The sequence below is a fragment of the Chanodichthys erythropterus genome, chromosome 21, assembly GCF_024489055.1.
Source record: "Chanodichthys erythropterus isolate Z2021 chromosome 21, ASM2448905v1, whole genome shotgun sequence".
NCBI classification, from domain to species: Eukaryota; Metazoa; Chordata; class Actinopteri; order Cypriniformes; family Xenocyprididae; genus Chanodichthys; species Chanodichthys erythropterus.
Genome location: NC_090241.1, coordinates 25,217,893 through 25,237,195, shown reverse-complemented (window position 1 = coordinate 25,237,195; position 19,303 = coordinate 25,217,893). Strand labels below are relative to the sequence as shown.

General features: G+C 37.9%; 1 protein-coding gene across 1 annotated transcript in view; it reads right to left on the bottom strand.

Moving 5' to 3' along the window:
* Positions 1-10,426: 10,426 nt before the first annotated feature.
* Positions 10,427-19,303, bottom strand: part of atp10a (ATPase phospholipid transporting 10A) — a 61,515-nt gene continuing 52,638 nt past the window's right edge. Inside the window, exons 20-21 of the mRNA XM_067374687.1 lie at positions 17,382-17,569; positions 10,427-14,858 (exon numbers count right to left, since the gene is read on the bottom strand). Coding sequence (XP_067230788.1) covers positions 14,123-14,858; positions 17,382-17,569 — 924 coding nt within the window. The 3' untranslated portion in view covers positions 10,427-14,122. The remainder of the gene's footprint in view (positions 14,859-17,381; positions 17,570-19,303) is intronic.

Below are 19,303 nucleotides of genomic sequence, written 5' to 3'. Positions count from 1 at the left end.
ATTGTGTTTGATCTTTCTGATGTTCTGTTGCTCTCCTCCTGATGTAAGCTGTAGAAAGCTGATGTTGTGTAGCCCATCTTTGAAATATTAAAGGGTTAGTTCACCCAAAAATGACATTTCTGTCATTAAGTACTCTCCCTCATGTCGTCCCAAACCCATAAGACCTTCGTTTCTTTTGTACTTTTTTATTTTGATGAAATCCGATGGTTTCTGATCCACACACAGGCACGTCATTGCGCCTTTTGAGGTCCAGAATGGTACTAAAGACATCATTAAAACCGTCGACGTGACTACAGTGGTTCAATTTTAATGTTATGAAGTGACAAATTTTTTTGTGCAAAAAACAAACTAAACAAAAAACTTTATTCAACAAATTCATCTGCTACACTGTTGCAGAGCTTCAGTGTTTACGTCCCAACGGCGGCTCAGTATTGGCCGGTTCTGGTCACGTGAGCAGCACGACACATGCCTGAGCCCGAGTTCAGACATAAACACGGAAGCTCTGCAACGAAAATAGTGTAGCACAGTGGTTCCCAAACTTTTTAGCGTGGAGTACCCCCTGAACTGAAGGCATTACTGTCCTTCCGTATACCCACTCTCTTCCACTTCGACTCCAGTCACACCTTTACCATTAAGGGACAATATTTGTCCACTAAATTGATTTTTCCAGTGCATTTTTTTACCTTTATGAATAACTTTATAAAATAAATAATGTTTTAAATAAAAATGTTCAATAGAGAAATATGCAATGATGGTAAAACTAAGTAAGTTTTAAATATTAAACTAAAACCTCCAGTAGGTGGCAGCAAGTCATTGTTTTTATGAGTGAGTCATCGAGTCACTCATTCAGTAACGAAGCAAGTGGCTGTGAATGAATCATTGAATCGACTCTCACAATTCGTTCAAAGCCGCAGAATTGTTCGCGAAACACAGACGTGTGTTGTAGTTCTGCTGTGGTTTTCGTTATTTCATTGCAAAATAGAGTACTGGCAGTACTGTGTTTAAAATGTACGTTTTGTTTTTTGACCTGTTGTATAATAATGTCACGTTTGCAGTCATGTGGATATTTGGGAACGATTGCATTCTTGCTCGTTATCATCATTAAATACAAGAACTCACACAAGGTACGTTTTTGTACCGGAGAAAGTTTGAGTCTTAAATCGAAATTAATTCATTATCTGTGTCTATATTTCTTCTTCATGCGAGTAAGTGCTAAATCCCCATATTTTACAAATGTGCACTGTCGAGAAGGACAATAATTTAGCGCGATTTAAAGCAGCAGATTCGGCACGCAATCTATCATGCTGATTGTGTGGATACAGTCATTTTTGACTGCAAACGATGAGGTAATTTGATTAAATGTACTGGATTTACGACATTTTGGCAGTTAGAAATGCATGATCTATTTTAATATTATTTTAATGTAGAATTAAATGAACTAATCAGCATTTTGTTCGCGTACCCCCTTTTGTCACCTCATGTACCCCAGTTTGGGAACCACTGGTGTAGCAGTAGGGGACAAATGAATTTGTTGAAAAAAGTCGTTATTTTTATTTTATTTATTTTTTTTTGCACAAAAAGTATTATTAGACAAACAAAGGTCGTATGGATTTGGGACGACGTGAGGGTGAGTAATTAATAACAGAAATTTCATTTTTGGGTTAACTAACCCTTTAAATGACATTCTTCATCTTCTGGAGACAGAGCTTGAGCATATCCAGATGAGCTCTCTACACTTCTAAGAGACTCTTTAAACTCCTTTTTGAAAATGACACAAAAACAAGAACCAAAAAAGTGTTTGCGTTTACCAAAAGACAAAATTGAGCTGAAAACATGACAGGCAGGATGACACAGACAACAGGGAGGGCAACATAAGAAGACAACCAAAATGTAGCACATACATGCTCTCACCATGTTAGAGAGTCCAGGGATTTTGCACCTGGCAAGTCTATACACATTTTCTGCTACTTGGTACTTTTTTTGTACAACCATTGCTGCAACATTATTCAAATGCATTTCTTTTCACACTGGTCTCACCATGTATAGTTTTTTTAAGATAAACCTTTAATGACAAAAAAACAAAAACAAACTTTGATTGGTTGCTTTACATGTTGGTCAAATAGTCTCTGTTCCTGTCTAAGTAGGTGGCTCTTGATCAAAAACAAGTTGAAATGTGAACCAGACACTGTCATTTAGTCAAAGGCCTGCCACAACCTCTGATCTTTCTGCAGATAATGTTGTACGCTTAGTCTGTTACTCAGTCATGCAATAAGCTGATTTCACAGGCATTGATGAATGACTGTCCTGCACTGATGTACCTTGGCTGATTTACAGAGATATTTAGCAAGCTTGCTTGATTTGTAGTGTGCAAGGGCACTCCACAACAGCACAAACCTTTCAAAATACTACTTTCATGCATTATTTAAGGAGAATGTCCAACACTTATCACACAACCTGATGTGCTGACCTCCCAGATGCAGGATGCACATTAAACACTAAGGAGCCAAATGTCCCAGAATGGTTCTAATGAATATTCATGTGCTCATCATGCCCCACCCCCAGGGGCGGAGTGTGACAATGGAGTGTTAATGAAGGTTGCTGAACGGGCTCAGAAAATATTAACAGCTCTTCTGATCATTAAGTGAATTTTGGAAAGGAGCCACAGTTACAGTGAAAGAGTTTGTGTGTGTGTGTGTGTGTGTGTGTGTAGTGAGGGATAAAAGGCAATTAGGAGAGTGTCAGCATGTGTCATGATCTTAATAAGACCTTTCCTTCCACATACCTGAGGCAGGCTGTCACTCAGCAGGTGTCCTGTCACATTTGTTTAATTGCAAACTCATTTTAAGCTTATAACATGCTCGTCGTCACGTTCCAAGACAATTCTTTGGGGATTGGACTCTCACACCCTTAAGTTGCAATGCAGTGCAGTTTAGTCTTGAGTGGCCATTAAAGTCACCATGAAATCTAAAATGATCATTCATCATCATTCATATAAATCAGTCATCCATGCACATCATTTTTTAAATTCATTGTGCTCTCGTAATCTTCAAACCTTCTTCTTCCAGAATCTCTTCTCTGATGAAGTGTTTTTCGGCATGAGGGCGGGACTCGCATGAGATCACAGCAATAACAAACCACAACCATTCAACAATCCAATTAATTCCCAATGGACAAAATCAAGTCCCGCCCTATATTTTTCTTGTCTGAGAAGCCATTTCAATCTCATACGTCACAATTGGGAAGAAAAGACTATTGCAACTTTTGCTTCATTTTGACTTAAATGGTATAGTTCACCAAAAAATTAAAGATATCCCATGATTTACTCACCCTCAAGCCATCCTAAGTGTACTATCTTCTTTCAGATAAACACAATTGAAGATATATTTAAAAATATCCTTGCTCCTCAAAACTTTATTAAACTCCATCCATAATCAATGTAATCCATACAGCTCCAGGGGGTTAATAAAGGCCTTTTGAAGTGAAGCGATGTGTTTTTGTAAAAAAAAATAAAAATAAATATTTAAAACTTTATAAATTCGAATAACTAGCTTCTGGTGGAAAATAATGCGCAAGCTTAGACGCCTCACACAGTTCAAACTAAAAGGGATGGGCAAAAGACGCACCTCTTCTCTTATAACAAAATCCTTCTACATTTCTCTTTACAGTTTCTCATTTTAGACTTCTAATTTGTTTTGCTCTATCCTCTGAGCTTCCTCGTTCATCATCGCATCTTGCGTCGGGTCAAAGGATACTCTTTAGCCGCAAATCAATGCGTACGGCTGTCTACCGAAAGATATAAAAAAGTTTTAAATATAGATATTTTTCTTACAAAAACACATCACTTCAGAAGGCCTTTATTAACCCACTGGAGCCGTATGGATTACTTTTATTATGGATGGATGCATTTTTTGCTTCAAAGTGTGGCCCCCCCATTCACAACTATTATAAAACTCAGAGAAGCAAAGATATTTTTAAATATATCTCCGATTGTGTTCATCTGAAAGAAGATAATAATAATACACCTAGGATGGCTTGAAGGTGAGTAAATCATGGGAACATTTTCATATTTTGTTGAACTAACCCTTTAAATAAATGTAATAAGGTCTGGTCTACACTGCAGCTTATTCTTTATCACCTGCTTAGACAGAAAGTAATTGTTTGATAGAGACTGTTCGATATGTAGGAGACATAAAACCTCACTGTGGTTTTTAGTGCATTTCTATGGTTTTGGGGATTGTAAACAGCAGTGTTGTGGAAAGTTACTTTTAAAAGTAATGCATTACAATATGGCGTTACTCTCCCTAAAAAAAGTTACTAATTGCGTTACTTGGTTACTTTTTATGAAAAGTAATGCATTACGTTATTTTTTCTCACCTGCATGGGCTGGGCTTGCTGGTTTGTTTTTAACAACAACAACAAATCTATTTTGGCAAAAAGGCCCTTTTTACACAAATTAATACACCTCAGGCTGAAGGAAATGCAAATTCAATTTAAAAGTAACATGTTACTTTACTAGTTGCTTCAAAAAGGTAATGTGATACTTAACTCATGTTATTTGTAATGCGTTACCCCAACACTGGTTACTAGTGGCCTAAAGCCAGGGACTGAATATTAAAGGGGTCAGTGTTTGGATAGTTAGCATGTACAGTAGGCCTAGTAGTTAGTCCCTGCTGATATATGCTGTAAATACACCATCTGAGCCCACATAGCATCTTTCTCTTATGAAGGCTATTTAAAAGTATCAGTGCATTGATAAAATGCAATTTTTCCAAGCAAATATGAACAGAAAAGGTATGCAAGGGGTTAGCCTGTGGTTCCATGAACAAAGATGATAGATTTGCCTTGGCAAGCCAAGTACTTAAAATACATTTAAAGGTGCCATCAAACGTTTTTGTAAGATGTAATATAAGTCTAAGGTGTCCCCTGAATGTGTCTGTGAAGTTTCAGCTCAAAATACCCCATAGATTTTTTTTAAATTAATTTTTTTAACTGCCTATTTTGGGGCATAATTAGAAATGCGCCGATTCATGCTGCAGCCCCTTTAAATGCTCGCGAGCTCCGGGGGCCTTAAACAGTGCATAAACAAAGTTTACACAGTTAATATAACCCTCAAAATGGATCTTTAAAAAGTGTTCGTCATGTGAGTATAGTATTTATTTGGATGTTTACATTTGATTCTGAATGAGTTTGATGGTGCTCCATTGCTAAAGCTAACATTACACACTGTTGGAGAGATTTATAAAGAATGAAGTTGTGTTTATGCATTATACAGACTGCAAGTGTTTAAAAATGAAAATAACGACAGCTCTTGTCTCTGTGAATACAGTAAGAAACGATGGTAACTTTAACCACATTTAACAGTACATTAGCAACATGCTAACGAAACATTTATAAAGAAATTTACAAATATCACTAAAAATATCATGTTATCATGGATCATGTCAGTTATTATCACGCCATCTGCCATTTTTCGCTATTGTTCTTGCTTGCTTACCTAGTCTGATGATTCAGCTGTGCAGATCCAGACCTTAATACTGGCTGCCCTTGTTTAATGCCTCAATCATGGGCTGGCATATGCAAATATCTTATGTTGAGATTCGCCTGTTCTTCGGAGGCCTTTTAAACAAATGAGATTTATATAAGGAGGAGGAATCAATGGAGTTTGAGACTCACTGTATGTCATTTCCATGTACTGAACTCTTGTTATTTAACTATGCCAATATAAATTCATTTTTTTAATTCTAGGGCACCTTTAAAGCATGGTGAAAAATGACAACAATCGATTGAGATTTCATGAAAAGAGTAGTAACTTTTCTAGGGACATAGTATCAGGTTATTAAAGTGAAACTCTGATCGGGAACTCAAGATGAGTCCTATGTGAGCTCCCAAGTGAACTATTCCTACAGGCTGCCTGAAGGGAAACTGTGAAGAAGACACACTGCCGCAGTAGCTTGTTTAACAAGGCTGCATAAGAAATTGAAGATTTACACCTGTAAAAGAGTTGAATAATGAATTGCGATGCATTTAAACCTCACATTTAAATCTCAGTTACCTCCAGAACAGAAGAACTGCAACATCTATCCACTTAACATCCTTTTTTCATTGCCTGCTGTGTTTATGAAGATTTTGGAAGTTTTGAAAGCAAGAGACAATTTTATTGGTAGAAAGGGTTTCTGGCATACAAAGTATTGACATGATCCAAATAAATGTTTTATTGTATGTAAAATGTAGTTATCCATTAAGTATCTCTCTAGGATACTTAATTCTGATTCTATCGTGGCATTCTGTTGTCAAATATTTTGATATAATGACTGCAAAACTATACACTTCAATTTTTAGTTTTTTATAAACATTAATATTTATATGCAGCAAGGACACATCATATAGATCTAAAAAGACAGTTTGATTGATCAACAAAGACAATACATTGTTACAAAAAATGTATTATTTCAAACAAATGCTGTTCTTTTGAACTTTATATTCATGAAAGATTCCTATTTAAAATGTATCATGGTTTCCACAGAAATATTAAGCAGATTTTTTCAACATTGACAATAAGAAGAAATGTTTCTTGATGATCAGATCAGCTTATTAGAATGATTTCTGAAGGATCATGTGAGACTGGAGCAATTCAGCTTTGCCATCACAAGAATAAATTATCATTTACTGTATTTTGATACATGCATCTTTTAAAGATACTCACTGCACTTAATGCACATTCAGCACATTCAGTCATTAAAGCAAAATAAACCCCTTTAGGACAATAAAAGACACCTGCGCTTCACATTGGGGTCCTTATTTGCCTGTTGGGGTTTATTTTGCAGTAACCATCAGCTGACTGCACATTATCCCTTACTTAAGAGTTTAATGGCTATTTATGACAAACTACATGAACCTCTCCATTCCAGCACAGCCATCACAGCTGGTCTCAGAGACAAATAATCATAGTGCAAAGGCAAAACAAACTTCATCACCACAAATAGACAGTCACAGAAGACCTGAGTGCACAAGAGAGAACAAAGTAAAAAGAGTAAAAAAAAGATAGAGGCAAGATCTCTAGTGTGCTGTGCTAACCTCTGAAAAGAGACGTTAGCAAGTAAAGGAAGATCATTATCTCCTTGTCTGAATGACGGAAGTTGATTTTGAAAAGTGCAAAGAAGGCGGTCAGTAATTTGCCAGGGGCAGGAGCTGGAGGGAAGCTCTGTACGGCAATATCAGCACAACCTCCCCACCCCCCCAAACCCCTTCCTTCCCTCCCTCGTGCTTTAAAGGAAATTCATTAATAACCTCTTTCCTGCCTCCTGAAGAGGGACCACAGATGCTAAATGTACCACCCAACGACCAGCAAGGGCAAATCTGGGCCAGATATCATCCATCTTCACTTCTGAAGGCCTTGCCAACTCTGTACAGTAGAGTTTTTCATCTCAACATCTTGAGTCATGAGAGAAAAGTTGATTCAGCAAAAATCAGAGAATAAGATGAAGTTGTTTTGAACAGCTGGTACTAATTCTCAGGCCATTTGTAACCATACGCTGGAATATTTTTGTGAACGTAAAAGGAGGCAGGTGATTGATGATTCTCTCTGAATTTATATTATTAATTATTATTAAATCATATATACCCAATTATGAGTAAAGTGAGCAAATCCAAACACATCCAATGTTCATTCTCTTGAAATTAAATGCATACACATGGCTAAATTAATTCAACATTTGTCAATTAATTGACTATGTTTTGGACAAATTAAATGTATTAAAACCATTTATTTATAAATAAGAAAAACTCTTTTTAATACACTATAAAATGTTGGGTTAAATGTTTGCCCAACAAGCTGGGTAGTTTTATTTAACTTAGCTATTTTATATGTAAAAGTTTGACCCAAAATTCATTTTAAAAATGTCTTTTTTATTTTTTTTTTTTTTTTTTTTTAAATCAGTGGTGGCTTATATTTATTATGCTGGCAAAGACAAACCCAAACAAAACAAATCGAACCAAACACAATTTTATCTAGGCTCACCTCTCCATGTACAAATCTGATTCCAAAAAAGTTGGGACACTGTACAAATTGTGAATAAAAACAGAATGCAATGATGTGGAAGTTTCAAATTTCAATATTTTATTCAGAATACAACATAGATGACATATCAAATGTTTAAACTGAGAAAATGTATCATTTTAAGGGAAAATACATTGATTTAAATTTCATGGCATCAACACATCTCAAAAAAGTTGGGACAAGGCCATGTTTACCACTGTGTGGCATCCCCTCTTCTTTTTATAACAGTCTGCAAACGTCTGGGGACTGAGGAGACAAGTTGTTTAAGTTTAGGAATAGGAATGTTGTCCCATTCTTGTCTAATATAGGCTTCTAGTTGCTCAACTGTCTTAGGTCTTCTTTCTCGCATCTTCCTCTTTATGATGCACCAAATGTTTTCTATGGGTGAAAGATCTGGACTGCAGGCTGGCCATTTCAGTACCCGGATCCTTCTTCTACACAGCCATGATGTTGTAATTGATGCAGTATGTGGTCTGGCATTGTCCTGTCTTCCCTGAAAGAGACGACATCTGGATTGGAGCATATGCTGTTCTAGAACTCGGATATACCTTTCAGCATTGTGTAAGCTGCCCATGCCACACGTACTCATGCAACCCCATACCATCAGAGATGCAGGCTTCTGAACTGAGCGCTGATAACAACTTGGGTTGTCCTTGTCCTCTTTAGTCCAGATGACATGGCATCCCAGTTTTCCAAAAAGAACTTCAAATTTTGATTCGTCTGACCACAGAACAGTTTTCCACTTTGTCACAGTCCATTTTAAATGAGCCTTGGCCCAGTGAAAACACCTGCGCTTCTGGATCATGTTTAGATGTGGCTTCTTTTTTGACCTATAGAGTTTTAGCCGGCAACGGCGAATGACACGGTGGATTGTGTTCACTGACAAGTGAAAAAGTACTTCACTTTTTGTGTTGTGATTTCCATTACAGTAGCATTCCTGTATGTGATGCAGTGCCGTCTAAGGGCCCGAAGATCACGGGCATCCAGTATGGTTTTCCGACCTTGACCCTTACGCAGAGATTGTTCCAGATTCTCTGAATCTTTGGATGATATTATGCACTGTAGATGATGATAACTCTTTTTCTCTGAGAAACTCCTTTCTGATATTGCTCCACTATTTTTCGCCGCAGCATTGGGGGAATTGGTCATCCTCTGCCCATCTTGACTTCTGAGAGACACTGCCACTCTGAGAGGCTCTTTTTATATCCAATCATGTTGCCAATTGACCTAATAAGTTGCAAATTGGTCCTCCAGCTGTTCCTTATATGTACATTTAACTTTTCCGGACTCTTATTGCTACCTGTCCCAACTTTTTTGGAATGTGTAGCTCTCATGAAATCCAAAATAAGCCAATATTTGGCATGACATTTCAAAATGTCTCACTTTCAACATTTGATATGTTATCTATATTCTATTATGAATAAAATATAAGTTTACGAGATTTGTAAATTATTGCATTCCTTTTTTATTCACAATTTGTACAGTGTCCCAACTTTTTTGGAATCGGGTTTGTATATAGATTAATTCTAAAAAAACATAACTCTGAAACTCTCAAAGAATGAGATATATTGGGTCTTTGCCATCAAGCCTTGATAAGTTGGATGAACATCGTTAACTCAGCCATTATGTAACACCAGTAAAAGGGCATTAAAAAAATACAAAACACCATCATGTCTTTGGGTGACCAAGCACTTCTTGAGCTGAAAGATGCTTCCCGCCACTGCTAGTTGTGTATATCATTCCCAAGGGAAATGTCTCCAGCTGTGCCCTGAGGTGAGTGCATCCACTCAGCTGTCATGTGCAATAACCATTCTAAAGATCCTATTGCAAGGGAGCAATTACAATGTGCTGGAATACTTGTACCATCCTGTAGAGTTGAGAAAAAGGAAAAGTCTCTGTGGTGTATTACAGGGCAAGTCATGGCTTAGACTGAGGAATAGCTCAACCAAAAATAATAATAATAAAAAAAACCCCACCCTGATATTACCCATGACTTATTTAGCAGAATCAAGCACTAAAAAAAAAAAAAAGATCAATTAACACGATCATTTTCTACTTAACATGGTGCATCAAAATGCATAACACCAAGTTTGATTTCAATGTGCCTCATGAGAATCATAAATCTGCCTTGACACGGCATTTGAACGAATGAATGCACATTGACATGAACAAATTTGGCGACCACACAAGCAAGGAAAACTTTTCTGGGAATATTGACTAAGTTTGGCCTGTTCCTCAAACAAAGTCTCCATAAGACTTTGAATATATAGCGCACAAGTCATACATACCTGTTTTATGATGCTTTTGTACTCTTGGATTGTTCAACAAAGAAAATAAAACAACAGAATGAGAACACATGAAACATTCGCTTACCATTTATTTTAGTTTTATGCCATAAAGAGTTGTTCAACAACAACGGAACGAGTGAACAATTTAACAAACTCCCCAAAATGTCACAGAACCACTTGAAACAGGTGTTTTTATGAAGGGCTGCCAATGTAGTGAGTCTACAGTGAGAACATGTTGAACCTTTGTGTGACTTTAACAAACACCAATTACAGTACAATGAGCCAGAAATGGTCATGGCAGCGACAGTGACAGTCATGCTGAGTATCAAAAAGTTCACCCAATGGTTAAATGTGTGCTATGACAAACTCTGAAGGACGGCATTCCTGCTGGTGATCTGCCCTGAAGTTAAGGAAAGGCTTTGGAATGCAGCTGTGAATGGATTTTATTACAGCATGTGATGCTTGGCCAGGAACTTGACAGACCTGAAACCTGGGATCAAAGTTCTGGCACATTCCAATCTAAAAACAACAAAACAAATAGAGTACAGAAAAAAAAGCATCTCTTAAATTCCTTAAAAACCAAATGTTTTTCTTTTATTAAACCTCATTCATTAATAGAACTCCAAATAACTCTACATATACTGCACGTATATAAAATTCACTGTATGTATTGCCGTCTACATATGTGTTCTCCAGTGTTAAGGCACATAACATATATTCCACATCGTATAAAACTGTTTTTCTTGCATATACTAAAGCACTTCAGCACATACAAAAGTTGCCATTATCAGACTATGAAAAAAAAAAAAAAAACGTTTCGGCAAAGTTCAGGATGCTATAAACATTATAATTTCGACGAGACAAAAAAATATTGCTCAAAGTGGCAAACGCTGAACCTGAGCTGTGCAGAAGAAAAACTGATGGGACAAAGTACTTGTGTACTTCATATTAGCTTCTTTAGGGTTTTACTATAGTATGCAGACACATACGAACACATTCAGTCATTTTCTCCAGATCGCACCCAGCTTAATACGGTGTCGCCCTCTATATACACCCTACGTTTATTCCTCTCAGACCCTCCCACAAAAAACATGAGGTTTTTGCGTTTAAGAATCACAAGAAAGTACAAGTCGAAGAGCTTTCGAGTTTTTTTTTGGTCTGAGCACATTCTGTTGGCACCATTCATTGTGTAATGAGCACAGTAGATCTCATAATCCTCCTGGTAGGCTGTTCATAAATCAGCCGTTTTGATAGAGACTGCCCAAATGAGATCCCGAACGAACAGATTGGTGAGGCCTTGAGGTTATGCGAGCACAGCGTGACAAATCATCTCATAAAAACTATTTTAGCATCTCTCTAGGGGATTCTATGATACGCCACACCCCTGACATTTGCAGAATCGTGGAATATTCTATTGCGGAACAAAAGGATAACCACCCATGTGCTCGCCTGAACCGTCCATTACACATATTACAGCTTTAAAATAATGAGAAGTCGCACAGTCACAGCATAGTCCATTAGCTCCCTTAGAATAGACTGATCAAAATGGAATGTTTTCATGAAGATATGCTGGCGGTTCCTGAGGGCGAGCGAGTCATGAATGCATATAATACATAGTGCTTCCTGTAATGAAAAAATAGGACCAGTTTGGATACAGTAACTTGGGCTGCTGGACACTTGTAGGGATAATTCCAACAAAAATGACAATTCTGTCTTCATTCATTCACTCTCATGCCGTTCTAAACCCATTATGACTTACTTTCTTCTGTGGAATCCATACAATGAAAGTCACTGGGGTCCAATGTTCTATGTTGGACACCACTGACTTTTATTGCATTGACAATCACAGTCAAACAGGTTTGGAATGAAATGAGGATGAATTAATGATGACAGAATTGTCATTTTGGCTGAAATTTCCCTTTAATAAAAGGAGCAGCAACGCTGAGCCGATTAAATCGCAAAATGATAAATCGTTCAGCAAGAGCTACGGTTACAGTACAAACACTCCAGCAGTCATGTGCTTCTTGCATCTTTGGTCAAGGATCATGTATAGAGGAAACAGCAGAAAAATACAATCATAGGAGAAGATGCATATATGAACTGATAAGGCCAAAAATGGCTAAAGCAAATGTATCAGCGTGTCCCTGTGTTCGCACATGAACTGAAACATATTTATCAAGATCCTTTGCTGTCAATCAACACTAAGTAGCTTTATGCATCGGCCTCTATTTCCTAAAGCACTCTGCACTATGACTGAATGAATATAACTATATATAAAAAAGCAAAGGTGATATCCTATCCTGCAGGAATGTGTGTAGAAATAAAAGCAGCAGCAAAAAATGAACAAAAAGACATATTTGAGCTGGAACCTGCCACAAGCACCATCTGCGTATGTATGAAAAGCGAGAAAGATGTGCTCATCTGCGCTAGACTTGAGGACCGTTTCATTTTTACAAAGAAATGTTTGACTCATTCAAGTCTGTGATGGTGCTTTTGTGACAGTTACTGACATTTTAATGTCTGGAGATGTCTAAGAGCTTCAATAATGGAACGAAATAGAGTAAAAGTGTTATGCATAGTCCTTCTAACAGCAAAAACATAAAATGCTAAAACTTGCCCAACACTAACACAAGTCGCACAGGGGATCTTACAACAAACAGAACTATTAAAGGCATATTTAAAGAATTTCACTTACACTTTACAAATAGGGTACATAAATCATGTAATAATACTTGAACAAATAGTTTCTTTAACATGAACGATTGGTGAATTAACTAATCATGAACTAATTAAGCGCTACGACTGGAGTCAGAGGGAGTCGTGTGAATAATGGCCACCTTAACTACATGTTTGAACAAGTTTGATAGTAAATGCATTAGATTGGCTAATCTGACTTAGTCTGACTTTAATAAATGTAGGTTTTAATTAGATTTTAAATGGGATTATAAATTAAAAAGCGTGATTATCCAATAATGTTACCGCAGATGTGAATGTGAAGCAAATGTTATGAAGGCATTATAATGAATTAAAATCAAGAATGATTCATTTATTAAAAGTCAGAGTAGGGTTTGCCCTATTACATTCTTTGTCATAGAAATCACCTGATTTCATTTTTCTGAAAGCTTTAACTAACATTCTACAACACTAATACGTTGTTATGACTAATATTGATGCAAATGACTCCAGTCACAGCTAAGCACATTAATAGTTCTTGATTAGCTCATACCTTCATTCAAAGTTTAAGTATCAGTTCAGGTATTAGTAAATGACTTCTCATGTACACTTTTGGCAAAGTATTACTAGAATTTCTGTAGCTACTAACAATGAAGGGTACCATGAATTTTTAGGATTGGGAAGGGGAAATAGGAGTGTAGTGCTATCAGCAGTGTCTGATGGTAGAAGAGGAAGGTTCTTTAAAGTGCGCCAGAACATCCAGGTTCAAATAAACAGATAAAGGAATGTGTCTGCACTGCTTCTGCCTTGAGAATAAACCTCCTCCTCTTTTGAGATGGTTTAGAAAGAAAAAAAAATACCCAAAAAGTCAGTCATAGTAAAATATAAGACCATCCAGTTTGCATATGCCGACCACTCTCTCTCTCTCTCTCTCTCTCTCTCAAAAAACAAAAACAAAACAAACTTTATTCTAAACTTTATACATCTAAAATATATATATATATATGTAGTACCAACCTATATCTTCATAAAATATTCATGAATATATAATAACATTTCTTAAAGCTAACGTGCAAATTTGAAACAGCGTAACGGCTAGAAAGACTCATAGAAATGTTGTTTTGAGTGAATGTTCTTGTAGGCAGCTAGATGACTGGGTGTGATCCACATCCCCAGCCTGTTTCAGTAGGGACTTTTGGTTTATTTGGTCCTCATCGTCTAGTTTTTGTCCCAAAAAACAACTTCTGGGAGGCGACATGAGCTGCATAGTCTCGGTTTGAGGAAGCAACGGAGTGGAGGTGAGCAACCCGACCTGACAGAGGTCTGTTGGGCTCAGCGGGGCGTCCAAGCCCGTGCTATCCAAAATAGTCCTGGAGCCAGGAGTGTCTTTGGAGTACGGCAAAGTGCCTGTAATAGGACTCGAAGGTTCCTTCACGCAGTGTAAGTTCTCACATAGGGGGCCGTCTGAGCCCTGTCTGCAGGACTGCACTTTTTCCTGCATTCTGAAGTTGAGTGTGATATGGTTGTCAGAGTTCTTTGAGCTTAAAGGTGTGTCCGGCATCTCCATTCTCTTTGATGGGATGGGGCTGGCTATAGCTTTCTCCTTCTGTTTGGTGCCACTCATGTGGGCTTGCTTTCCCCTGGGCCTGTAATCTTTCTGGAAAGGCCTGCAGAGAGGGAAAAACGGGGCGCGGGGAGCAAACAGTGACCCGAGTGATCCCAGCTTCATCTGGCTCTGACTCATGAAGATCCTGCGCATGTCCACTGGCAGTTTGTCCAGTTGTCTTCCCACATGGACAGGGTTTGGGAATAGAGTTCCCTGACAAGCTCTATAACAGTATCTGAGAAATGAACAAAGTAAAGGGTTAGCAAAGAGGAAGCAGCAAAACTGTGATTAGAAATTATATATTGAAATCATTTTTTATACATACATACATACATACATATATGCATACATATATACATACAGTGGGTATGGAAAGTATTCAGACCCCCTTACATTTTTAACTCTTTGTTATATTGCAGCCATTTGCTAAAATCATTTAAGTTCATTTTTTTCCTCAATGTACACAGCACCCCATATTGACAGAAAAACACAGAATTGTTGACATTTTTGCTGATTTATTAAAAAAGAAAGACTGAAATATCACATGGTCCTAAGTATTCAGACCCTTTGCTGCGAAACTCATATTTAACTCAGGTGCTGTCCATTTCTTCTGATCATCCTTGAGATGGTTCTACACCTTCATTTGAGTCCAGCTGTGTTTGATTATACTGATTGGACTTGATTAGGAAAGCCACACACCTGCCTATATAAGACCTTACAGCTCACAGTGCATGTCAGAGCAAATGAGAATCATGAGGTCAAAGGAACTGTCTGAAGAGCTCAGAGACAGAATTGTGGCAAGGCACAGATCTGGCCAAGGTTACAAAAAAAAATTCTGCTGCACTTAAGGTTCCTAAGAGCACAGTGGCCTCCATAATCCTTAAATGGAAGCCGTTTGGGAGGACCAGAACCCTTCCTAGAGCTGGCCGTCCGGCCAAACTGAGCTATCGGGGGAGAAGAGCCTTGGTGAGAGAGGTAAAGAAGAACCCAAAGATCACTGTGGCTGAGCTCCAGAGATGCAGTCGGGAGATGGGAGAAAGTTGTAGAAAGTCAACCATCACTGCAGCCCTCCACCAGTCGGGGCTTTATGGCAGAGTGGCCCGACTCATTGCCAGACACATGAAAGCCCACAAGATGGTGAGAAATAAGATTCTATGGTCTGATGAGACCAAGATGGAACTTTTTGGCCTTAATTCTAAGCCGTATGTGTGGAGAAAACCAGGCACTGCTCATCACCTGTCCAATACAGTCCCAACAGTGAAGCATGGTGGTGGCAACATCATGCTGTGGGGGTGTTTTTCAGCTGCAGGGAAAGGACGACTGGTTGCAATCGAGGGAAAGTTGAATGCGGCCAAGTACAGGGATATCCTGGACGAAAACCTTCTCCAGAGTGCTCAGGACCTCAGACTGGGCCAAAGGTTTACCTTCCAACAAGACAATGACCCTAAGCACACAGCTAAAATAACGAAGGAGTGGCTTCACAACAACTCTGTGGCTGTTCTTGAATGGCCCAGCCAGAGCCCTGACTAAAACCCAATTGAGCATCTCTGGAGAGACCTAAAAATGGCTGTCCACCAACGTTTACCATCCAACCGGACAGAACTGGAGAGGATCTGCAAGGAGGAGTGGCAGAGGATCCCCAAATCCAGGTGTGAAAAACTTGTTGCATCTTTCCCAAAAAGACTCATGGCTGTATTAGATCAAAAGGGTGCTTCTACTAAATACTGAGCAAAGGGTCTGAATACTTAGGACCATGTGATATTTCAGTTTTTTTTTAATAAATCTGCAAAAATGTCAACAATTCTGTGTTTTTCTGTCAATATGGGGTGCTGTGTGTACATTAATGAGGGAAAAAATGAACTTAAATGATTTTAGGAAATGGCTGCAATATAACAAAGAGTGAAAAATTTAAGGGGGTCTGACTACTTTCCATACCCACTGTATATACACACATACATACATACCATACATTACATACATCATATTAAATACACAACCCTCTACGCCATTTAGTAAATTTTTTAGTTTACTTGCCAGACTGATATACTTAATCAAGCACTATTTAATGATGAACTTTATTAATTACAACTAAAACTTGGTAACCATGTATGAATGCATATTTGTCATTTTAACTGAACTTAGGACTTGTGGTGGTGCTTAAGGTATTGTTGGTCATTCAAACCGGCATCTCTTCTGCTTTTTCTTAAAAGCTGAATAATTCCAAATGAAGTCCGTTATTTTGACAGGACAATACAACAAAGTAAATCGTTCACACGTAGCGTGTTGATTCTGCATTGTATGCAAGAATCTCTCTCTCTCTCTTTGCTGAGAGTGCAGTTTCTCATGCACGCAAAGCGACGGCGAGTTGTGCGCATTCACTAGAGTTTGCGGTACGCCAAATACAGGTGCGCTGTGCGCATCCATTGAGCTGAATTGAAATAATACAGATCTCTTTACAGAGAGCGAAACTCTCAAGCGGCTCAGTCAGAGTGTTCAGTGAGTGAAAATAGGCCTATATCTATGCCAAACTTATATTTAGCCTCTAACACACATACACTGGCGTGTAAAATATAAGAATTTATTAGCCAATGGCTAATGATAGACATTATTTAGTCGCCCATAGCGAAGATCTTGTTGCATTTGCGAGCGTCTTACTCTTATCTAAACAACATGGAACTAAACTTAAATAAATGATTAGCTCAAATAATTTCAATTAGATCAAATACTTCCAACAGGGCATAATTACGTTTAGAAATACCTGGGAAGAAGAGCAGCAACAGGTGTGACAACACACAGCAGGTAGAATGTAGGATCTCCCAGCAGCTTCTGCATGGTCCAGTAAGTGTTGGAGGGAAAGAAACAGGTAGGGCAGGAGGCGTTGTAGCACAGCGCCACAGTAAAGAAGAGAGCTATACTGAAGCCAATCGATACCCAGTTCATCCATGTCTGTGAAATAATTAAAGACAATCAAGGCAGAGTTAACTAAGAATTGCTAAATTGCCTGAATTAGATATTTTACCATGACTCAAAGTGAGAACAAATTTGAAAACGTTTCATACATTATTCACATTGTTATTAGTGAGAACTAAGAAATGCAAGAACACTGGATCAAATGCGTTTCTGGTTATTTCTATTACATGATTCAGTCTCTACACCATGTATAGAAGAAAATGAAAAAAGTAGTAACAAAATTCAACCATTCTCTGGTGAGCAGTGTGCATTTGGTGTAGCAAGAGTAAAGCTTGTTGTTTTAATCCTGAACTGCGTCACTTTATGGAACTGAAAAGGGTTGGGCGCGGAAATTCATGTGCGACGACCTTCTGACATGTACTTGGCCTCCACACTGACCTCACCTCAAATGACCTAAAAGGAGTTTCACTCGCTCTCTCTAGTACATGTGTTCATTTTCCCAGGCAGCATGTGGAACGATGAACCTGCCAGCCCAACTATAGGAAACGTTTACTCTGTACTTGAGCCATTTACTGTGAAGAACGGCCTCTTTCACACCAGAAGCCATCATCATGTCCGGAAAGACAGTGAGGCTGCAGAGGACATTTTTCACGCACCGAAACTTGTCAGCTGAAAATTTACAGCGCCGGTGTAATGGAAAAAGCTGTAATCCAATTCGCCCTCATAAATCTAAAACAGCGACTCACAAAAAAAAGGGAAAAATAGAGGAGAAGCAGGTACAGGCTGCACACATACATAAATGCAATACTCCACAGGACATGCATCGGTAAAATCAACTATTAGCTTTGGCCACCCTGTGCGTGTCGGCCGTGTATACGCCACTTGGTGAGCGAGAGAGACAAGCACAGTGGGCTGGACTCAGGCTGCCTGCATGGACTGTCAGGCTGATGTATGGCCCCTGATGGCGCAGTATCACCCGGTTCAAACCAATCATGGAGGCTTCCTGCATAAATGTCTCTGGCCGTGTCAGCATCATCCTGGTCTTCCTTGCTACAGTGTTCAGCCTCATTTCATACTTGGAGAAAGTAAGGAAAGGCTTGCTTTCTCTTCCCCCTCGTACACGTGCGTGGGATAGGTTTCTGATTTCAGCAAAGCTAAAGCACTTTATCATTTCCGAATCCTGGTGGATCGTACACAAGATGTATATACACTCATACATATTGCGACGGATTGTTTTAGGAGAAGTTTATGCAACGATGACAAATATGCAGTACAAAGTCAATATCAGGGTTGCTGCTGTTTTGTCTACTAAATCAAATTTATTACAATTTAAGATCTTTTAAAGACCTGAACAATTAAAATGAATACTGTATGTCATATATATATATATATATATATATATATATATATATATATATATATATATATATATATATATATATATATATATATATATATATATATATATATATATATATATATATATATATATATATATATATATATATATATATATATATATATATATACACACACACCGTAAAAAGTTTGGGATCGGTAACATTTTTAATGTTTTATAAAGAAGTTTCATCTGCTCACCAAGGCTGCATTTATTTAATTAAAAATACACTAAAATCAGTAATATTGTGAAATATTATTACAATTTAAAATAACTGTTTTCTATTTGAAAATGTAACTTATTCTTGTGTTGGCAAAGCTGAATTTTCAGCATCATTACTCCAGTCTTCAGTGTCACATGATCCTTAAGAA